This window comes from Helianthus annuus, chromosome 12 (genome assembly GCF_002127325.2).
Source record: "Helianthus annuus cultivar XRQ/B chromosome 12, HanXRQr2.0-SUNRISE, whole genome shotgun sequence".
NCBI classification, from domain to species: domain Eukaryota; kingdom Viridiplantae; phylum Streptophyta; class Magnoliopsida; order Asterales; family Asteraceae; genus Helianthus; species Helianthus annuus.
The window spans coordinates 50,609,119-50,618,727 of NC_035444.2; the positions used below are offsets into that span (position 1 = coordinate 50,609,119).

Sequence of the window (9,609 nt, forward strand, 5' to 3'; positions counted from 1 at the left end):
TGGAGGGGGTGCGGGGTGGGCCACCGCTCAAAGACCAAACTTGTTTTTTTAATTAGTGTGTTTATAAACATTATGTTTCAAGTTTGTTACAATTAGAAACTTGCACCGGTGGTCTATGTGGTCCACTTAAAAGAGTCGTATCAATTTGCTCAAGTTCGATTATTGCATAACGCATTTCAGTCTATTTTATTTCTTTTTTCAATTTTATTTCTTTTTTCTTCCCATTTCTTTCCCACCTAATATTTTCGTTTTTCTTTTTGTTTTTTTTTACTGTTTTTTCGTTTTCTTACTGTATTTTTGTTTTCTCCCTGTTTCAAATCTAGATTTTCTTTTTCAATTAGAAACTGAAATCTTTTGTTTATTATTAACAAATTAACAAAGTATAAATAAACAATGTTTCTATGCATATAGGTGTTTACTTTCGCTTAGGGTGATTTTCAAAAAAAAAAAATGATGTTTCATTTTTAACCCAAAGCTATTTGTTTTTCTACTTATAACACAAAAAGTTTTCATCTCTTACAATTCAACCGTACAACTTTTGTACTTTCAACTTTGGTCCCCACACTTTTCATATTTCGCCGATTTTTCGTTTTAAATTTTGCGAGTTAACACGACGTAACGTGTGTGTGGTTCAACGTTTTAACATTTCGTTTTACGCTTCTTATTAGATTTTGCGAATTAACACGACTCAACGTGCGTGTGTGGTTCAATGTTTATACGTCGTCTATCTTTTCCCTGTTTGACAGGTTTGTTTCAACATGTGGGGTCCTAAATCGACTTAATTATTATTTTCTATGTTTTACGTTGCAGTCTAATTTCTTTACATTAATACACCGTAACTTTAGTATTGGTTGTTGTTGGCGGTGGTGTGGTATTGGTGCTATTCGGCACGGTTTTATGCCCCCGCCGCATTGCGGCGAGTGATAAATCTAGTTTAAATTAAACACAACTAAACAATTTTTTAAATGATTTTTTCTTTTTATTTTACAAAAACTAATAAAGCGAACACGTATTATGATTAATTTTTTTTTGGATTTTTTATTTTGTTTGTTATAACGAGGGTAAAAAAACATACAAAGTTTTCCCCTTGTGCAACGTGCAGGTTTGATCCCACTAACTTTATACATATACATACTTTTTTTAAAAAGAAATTATATTTTTGCGGCCATTTTTTTATTTATTCTTTTGTTTTCTAGTATATACATATTTACTGATTCACTTATATATTTATCTTCTCTTTATACATATGTACTAATTCAATTATATATTTATCTTCTCTTTTTAAATCTGAGTTATTGACTTTATATTATAAGGGCCCGCTTTCTTCTATTCGCACAGGGTCATAAATTTTTTACGGATTTTCGGAGACGGCCCTTATATCTTGTGATATGTTGACAAATATATTGTTTTACAGTAGGTTTGGCATTCTTCGATTTAAGCTTCCAGGTTATTTCACTTAATTATCTTTCATATACTTTGCATATATTGTGTTCTTTTAACATTCACTTAGTTAATAATCTTTCATATACCTTGTATATAATAGGGAACTCGCACGTTGTAGTTGAGTCGACAATATAGGCCGAGAACATAATTCACATCTGAAAATGTTAAAAGATCGTATACACGTTGTATGTGTGTATATATAAAAGCACTTGCGTTTCGCAGTTGCAACGCATGAGAAACCCTTATGATAAACATTATATAGTATACTGCAACATTTTTTATTAGAGGGAAACTCGCGTGTTGCAGCTGAGTCGACAATTTACATCTAAATTTTTAACTAACTTCGCTAAAATTACAAAACACATTTTATGTTAATTTTTTTTTTATTATTTTTGGTTCACTGATTAGTCCTTTAGTCCAAATACACAAATAGAATAGAATGTATTTTTGAATATATGTTTTTTATGAATGTAATGAGTTTATTATCCATAAGCTTATTTTTTATTATTTATAACTAATCTAATATATAGTATAGATTTATTAGACATAAATGTCATTATCAAGAGAAGAGGGATATGAATGAAAGAAAATGACAAAAAATAGACATTTTAACTTGACCTTCATATGTCATCTTAAAATTTGATAAGAATTTATAGAAAACGTGAAAATGCTTTATAGAGTAACTAGGTTAGAACCCCGTGTATTACACGGGTTAAATAAATGTAATTTTATATATTAAATAATAAAAACTTATATCTTTATGAACCTTATATATTGTACGGGTTAAATAAATGTAATTTTATATATCAAATAATCAAAAAGTTATATCCTAAATAAATGTAATTTTGTATATTAAATACTAAAAACGTCGTATCTTTAAAAAAAATCCGTGTATAGTCGGGTTGAAAAATCTACCAAATAATAAAAAATTATATCGGCCTTAAAAACCTCGTGTTTTACACGAGTTTAATAAACATAATTTTGTATACTTAATAATAAAAAAAAGTTATGTTTTTAAATAATTAGGATAACATTTAATATTAATTTATTATTTATATATTTAACATAAGATAAGTAGATAAGAGAGGTATTTGTTTTAAAAATATATATTAAATTAACAATTTAGATTTGAGGATAATATTTTATTAAAGTATGATAAGATTTAATATTAATTTATTATTTATTTAGATAAATATAAATTTGAGGATACCCTCAATGAATGACACGTGTCCAAAAGTTAGTTTCTTTTATTATATTAGTTAGATTATATTATATTATATTATAAAAGTTTATGATATATATTAGTAAAAATGATGATATTAATTTATTATTTATTATTTATATATTAAATAATAAAAACTTATATCTTTATGAACCTTGTATATTGTACGGGTTAAATAAATGTAATTTTATATATCAAATAATCAAAAAGTTATATCCTAAATAAATGTAATTTTGTATATTAAATACTAAAAACGTCGTATCTTTAAAAAAAAAATCCGTGTATAGTCGGGTTGAAAAATCTACCAAATAATAAAAAAATTATATCCTTAAAAACCTCGCGTTTTACTCGAGTTTAATAAACATAATTTTGTATACTTAATAATAAAAAAAGTTATGTTTTTAAGTAATTAGGATAACATTTAATATTAATTTATTATTTATATATTTAACATAAGATAAGTAGATAAGAGAGGTATTTGTTTTAAAAATATATATTAAATTAACAATTTAGATTTGAGGATAATATTTTATTAAAGTATGATAAGATTTAATATTAATTTATTATTTATTTAGATAAATATAAATTTGAGGATACCCTCAATAAATGACACGTGTCCAAATGTTAGTTTCTTTTATTATAGTAGTTAGATTAGATAATATAAGTATATAACATAATATAGATATTGTAGTCTTTTAACATACGTTAGTAACCTATAGATGAGTAAAGAGAGACTTAGGCATCATTTGGAGAGGCAACTACACTGATTCATCTTTAACAAGCTTATATTTGGTAAAATCAAATAATTGGTCGCCCAAAAACACTACAAAAGAATACAAAAATACATCATGTTGACTATACCACCCCCCTTTGACTCCGACATCATAGAAAAACAAACATCAAGTCATGTCTCTCTCCATCGAAGTTCAACATGGACCAAACCGTTCCTAGAATCTATGAGATGATACTTATTATTAATCCGCCCATTGTGCACTACATCACCAAGGTTAATGTCCACATGACCTAGTGATTCCTGCACATTTTACAAAACCGTAACTCAATCAGCGGCGGATCTTGAACTTTTAAATAGGGGGGCCGAAAGCTTTGTAGAACAAAAATTAATAATTTCTTTTTTTTTTTTTGGGGGGGGGGGGTCGATACTTGTAAACTTTCCGGGAATTCTCAGTAAAATTTACACTTCGAAGCGAAAAAACAGGGGCCCCAACTAAGATCATCCCCTGAACTCGATGTACCCGCAATAGGGTCTTTCGAGGGGATCGACAAACTCGAAATTCAATTCGATTCAAATTCAGTTTTTGAATTTTCGAATTCAGATATCGATATTCGACTGGATTCGAAATTCGAATTTGAGTTATGCATATAACTTATTTTATTTTATTTTTAGAGTAAGTTACTTTTTGAGTCTCTGTGTTTTAGTGGTTTTGACCACTGGAGTCCAAAATCAAAAAGTTTAACGCCCGGAGTCCCTAACCACTCATTTTATAACGTTTTGAGTCCAATTTATAACACTTGTACTTTTTATTTTGGACTCAAGTGGTTAAAAGCACTAAAACACAGAGACTCAAAACGTTATAAAATGAGCGGTTAGGGACTCAGGGCGTTAAACTTTTTAATTTTGGACTCAACTGCTTGAATTTCGAAGTTGATATGAATTCGAATCTCACATTTAACTCACCATATTCGAATCTAATTCGAATTTGAATCGAACTCGAATTCAGCTTCAAAATTTGAATAACTTGGTTGGATTAACTCCCTACTTAAAAACCATATAATAAATGCATGAAAAGATCAAAACAACAACCTTTGAGTAGAAGCTCATGTGCATTCTCCTGCTCATAATCTGGATGTGTATCTTATCTTGTATCGGTGGTTCCTCAAGCATGAACTGGAATTCTTCATTCCACTTGGGATCTCGAGTTCGTTTAATAACCTGTTGACAAAAGTTGAAGATCACGAGCCCCAAGAAACCGATATCAAATATGAATTTGACCCGAAAAGTCAAAGGTCTCACCTTTGTTCTCTTTGTTTCTCCTCTAAATATTACCATGGCATATGGATTATTGTGATGATCCCCCTCTACATCCTCAGCCCCTTGAACAGTCACCAAAAGCACACCGGCCCCACTTGGGGTTCCGCCTCCGGGCCCCACGTCATGTTCTCCGTTAACAACAGACGAAAGGGGCCCGCTTAAAACATCATTATCCTCCTTGAATGGTGCGTAAGTCATCTCCAACATAATCTGCCCTCTTTGCTGCTTCTTATGAGGGTCGGCTATGTTGGTGTTCTTTAGCAAATCAAGCCTTAGTTCTTTAGTCTCATTTGGTTGTAACAGTTTCAACGGCACCATTTGCATCCCGAGCCGGTCATGGCTCCCTACCTAACAAAGAACAAGGTATTGATGGGGTCCCGTGAGTTTTACAGTAACGGGGTCTCATGGTTACCAACCAATAAAAGAATCATATATCTATCTACCCAAGGGTATTTTGGTCATTTACCTTGTCCCAATCGTAGACATTAACTAGAAGAGTTTGAGCTTGAGGGTCCTTAACGACAAGCTTGAAGGTTTCATTCCACACGGGATTTAAAGTCTTTTTCTTGATTGTTGTTTTCTTTGAAGGCAACATCTCTCCACTTAGTTTAAGTTTAACATACGGGTCGGATAATCCCAAAAGGTCCATTTTCATGAGCTTTGTTGCTTGTACAACCTTCACGTGTAGTACTCCAACGGGCTTCTTCACAACACAACTGGCGAGAAAATATTGTAAAAAAAAATAGTTTTTAAAAAGATGTCTATGTACAAAACACACTTACAGGGAAGAATCAAGAATGGGTATTTCAAGAGTTTGTGGCCAAAGGTAAAGTTTCGAAACTTCTTTTATAATGATATCCTGCAAAAAAAAAAAAAAAAAAAAAGAAGACGATTTCATTTTCCCTCCGCGTATTTGCAAATAAAAGAATTCAAAATCTTTTAAAAGACCCGAAAAATATGAACCTGCACTAGTCGATAAAGTCCAGGAATGGACATAACATCACCACCAAGTATTTTTAGCCCAAAGTCCACATAAGGCTATAAAAAAAAGTTAAACAAAAGAATTACAAACATATAATTAAAAAAATGTAACAACCAACAATTTAGCGGTAATGGGTACCTTCTCCATCAAAGATACAACGACATTCGAAAAACATGGAAAAGCCGGTACAAGAGGCTTTAGTGTTATCCTTGGAACAGCAAACACTTGTAAATCCACCAACTGCATATAAAAAAACACCTTTTTTAATAATCGTGAGAACACGTCAACAAAAACCCATGTCACCCCACCGATACCCTGCTAACCAATGGGACCATGTAAAACGCAAACGCAACTTACCTGAATCTTGATACGCAAAGACCATATTTTCACAGCTATGACTATATTTGGATTTCCGGCCCATTTAACTGGCGATTCCATCACTAGCTCGTTCTCATTGGTCTCGTAGACTTTTACGCCTGCCAATCAATTGTCCGAGAAGCACTACTTAGCTCACATTAAGATTTAAAAATGACGAAAGTACCCAAGCTACACTAACCTTGAAATGTAGGTGGAAGGGTCCCAAGGCTCAATGTCTCAAAAGTGATGGCTTCTATAGGCCGGTGCCCAACTCCGATATAATCAGCAAACATCGGTTCGGTTGTCTGCTTTATTGCAGCACAAATTGCCTGTACATTCAAGTTGATGCGGGTCAAGTTCCACAGCGTTGACCGTTTCCTCCCAAAAATGAAAAAATATAAAATGACTCGGTTTCTTACAATGTACCTTGTCGAGATAAGGCCACATGTTTAAAACAAATGTGTTTAGCCAGTCAAGCTGTAACAGGATAATAAACGAGAATACGAGTTAAAGAATTCTACAGGAAACGTTTGTTTTTATGGAATGTTACAACGGAAATACATACACGATCATGATCAGGATTCTTTAACCAAAGTGGAATCTCGGGTATTAGATCGTGTAGACTCGCTTTTTCAAGCTCAGAAATCGGCCTTACAACTGGCTCCTGAAGTAGCATACATATGCATTAGCCTTCGATTAAATCAACAATATATATATATATATATATCTATATAGGGGAGGGTTATCTTGAGAACGCTAAATATTGCGAGAACCGTGAGAACGAATGGAAAAAGCAATCAAAACCAATTTTTTTAATACAAACCTCATTGTAATTAAGATAAATCATCAAAACAAGAATTTATAACATCAAATAATTCATTTCTCCTTTCAAAATCACTCTTTTTAGATTTTTTACACATGTGTAAATATAACAGATTTACACATGTGTAAATGGCAAACTTACACATGTGTAAATTTTCTTTATTTACGAATTCACGTAAATTTAAACGTGTAAATTGAATTTCTAACATTGTATTCGAATAATAATGATAAGTGTAGAAAAAAAATTTGAATTTGAATTGTTTTTGACCAAGTTCTCATGGTTTTTTTATTTGTTCTCACGGTTCTCACAATATTTAGCGTTCTCATTTAAATCCTCCCCTATATATATATATATATATATATATATATATATATATATATATATATATATATATATAGGGTAAGGTTCATGCGAGAACCACCTTTATTGCGAGAACCGCGAGAACCAATGTGAACACAAGCTAAAATAGCTAAAAAAACCTAAAAAAACCCTAAAAAAACCTAACCCCCACCCCCCAAAAACCTAAACCCCCCACCCCCCCCCCCCAAAAAAAAACCTAACCCCCCCCCCCCCCCCAAAAAACCTACCCCCCCCCCCCGAAGCTAAATGCTAAAAACTAAAACCCTCAAAAAACCTAAAAAAAACCTAACCCCCACCCCCCCACCCCCCAAAAACCTAAACCCCCCACCCCCCCCCCCAAAAAAAAAAACCTAACCCCCCCCCCCCCCAAGCTAAATGCTAAAAACTAAAACCCTCAAAAAAACCTAAAAAAAACCTAACCCCCCCCCACCCCACCCCACCCCCAAAAACCTAAACCCCCCTCCCCCACCCCCCAAAAACCTAAACCCTCCCCCCCCCCAAGCTAAAATGCTAAAAACTAAACCCCCAAAAAACCTAAAAAATCTAAAAAAATCAAAAAAAAATCTAAATTTTTTTTTTTATTTTTTTACTATTTTTTATGTTCAAATCGCTACTTTTTGTAGCCAAAAAAAAAAATTTTTTTTTTTTTAAAAAAAAAATTTTTAAAAAAAAAAATTTTTTTTTTTTTGGATACTAAAAGTAGCGATTTTTATATAAAAAATAGTAAAAAAATAAAAAAAATTTTTTTTGGGTGTTTTTTAGATTTTTTAGCTATTACTGTTTGTGTTCACACTGGTTCTCGCGGTTCTCGCAATAAAGGGTGGTTCCTAACGGATCTTTGTCCTATATATATATATATATATATATATATATATATATATGTATATATATATATTAAATTAAAAAAGAAACAAAAATTTATACTAGGTACTATTAAGTATTGAATTGAATCTCCAGAATGTAAATTCAACAAAAAAAAACCCATAAAAATCAACATATTAAAATTAAAAAAAAACTACTCTATGCACAGTTGAATTGAATGTCCAGATTGCAAATTTAACAAAAAAAAAAAAAATCCCATAAAAATCAAGATATTAAAATTAAAAAAAAAAAAAAAAACTCTATGCACAGTTGAATTGAATGTCCAGACTGCAAATTTAACAAAAAAAAACCCATAAAATCAACATATTAAAATTAAAAAAAAAAAAAACTCTATGCACAGTTGAATTGAATGTCCAGACTGCAAATTTAACAAAAAAAAACCCATAAAAATCAACATATTAAAATTTAAAAAAAAAACTCTATGCACAGTTGAATTGAATGTCCAGGCTGCAAATTTAACAAAAAAAAAAAAAAAACCCATAAAAATCAACATATTAAAATTAAAAAATAAATAAATAAACTCTATGCACAGTTGAATTGAATGTCCAGACTGCAAATTTAACAAAAAAAAAACCCATAAAAATCAACATATTAAAAAAAAAAAAAAAACTCTATGCACAGTTGAATTGAATTCCAGACTGCAAATTTAACAAAAAAAAAAAACCAAAAAAATCAACATATTAAATTTAAAAAAAAATCAACAACAACAACAGAAAAAAAAACATAGCATATAATCAATTATATATAAACTTGCATGTTGATGAAATCATAGCAGAAACAATCAAGAACAAACTATCATCACAACCTAAATTACAAAACCAAACGGATTCATCTTTAAGTATCAAAATCACCCAAATCGCCCAAATCCATAATTCTTTTAAAACATTCAGCAGTTGATACCCACATGCAGGCGCCAAAACTGAACAAATTTCAGATTAAAGATTACCTTAAAGTCTTCAAAATTGGGGTCAGAATAGATGAAGAAGTAAAACCCAAGACAAACACCAAGAAATAACCCAATTCCAAGACCAATGAATCCAAGAAAAATGCCAAGAAACCCCATTCAGGTGAAGTAAAACAGAGGAAATACAGAAACAGAATGTTTAAAGAATCAAAAAGGAAGATTCTTGGTAATCGAATGGGTGATAAAACCTGCAAAATATTAAAGATTACTCAAGAACCTTACGAACGAAAGAGATGAAACCCACTTTAAAAATTTGTATATACACGCACACAGACAACTTGGGAAAAGGACGAATGGGGGGGGGGGGGGGTAGGGTAGGGGGGTTTTGAGGTGGGAGTGATATCTTCCAATTGTTGAATGTTTATTACTTGTACAAAACGGAAAAGAAAAATCAAATTTGCATTTGCCACGCATTTGGTGTTGGTTTAAATATAAGTTACCATCCAAGACCCTTGGGTTTAGCATAATGACAACAAGCTCCTTTAAGTAAGAAGTTGTGTATTTTAAAATCCAAATGAAGGATGGA

General features: G+C 31.4%; 1 protein-coding gene across 2 annotated transcripts; it reads right to left on the bottom strand.

Annotated features, from left to right (window-relative positions):
• Positions 1-3,407: 3,407 nt before the first annotated feature.
• LOC110894825 (synaptotagmin-3) lies at positions 3,408-9,370 on the bottom strand. 2 transcript variants are annotated; one of them, XM_022142055.2, is made up of 12 exons: positions 9,066-9,370; positions 6,620-6,718; positions 6,481-6,531; positions 6,254-6,383; positions 6,055-6,173; positions 5,836-5,937; positions 5,679-5,753; positions 5,498-5,574; positions 5,182-5,431; positions 4,698-5,063; positions 4,488-4,616; positions 3,408-3,698 (listed from the first exon to the last, which is right to left on the bottom strand). In XM_022142055.2, exons 1-12 carry the CDS (start codon positions 9,180-9,182, stop codon positions 3,570-3,572), a joined length of 1,644 nt encoding a protein of 547 aa, XP_021997747.1. In that variant the 5' UTR covers positions 9,183-9,370; the 3' UTR covers positions 3,408-3,569. The 2 variants fall into 2 exon arrangements, with proteins under 2 accessions (XP_021997747.1, XP_021997748.1); XM_022142056.2 differs by lacking the exon at positions 9,066-9,370 and having other exon boundaries at positions 3,430-3,698; positions 6,474-6,531; positions 6,620-6,720.
• Between the last annotated feature and the right edge of the window lie 239 nt (positions 9,371-9,609).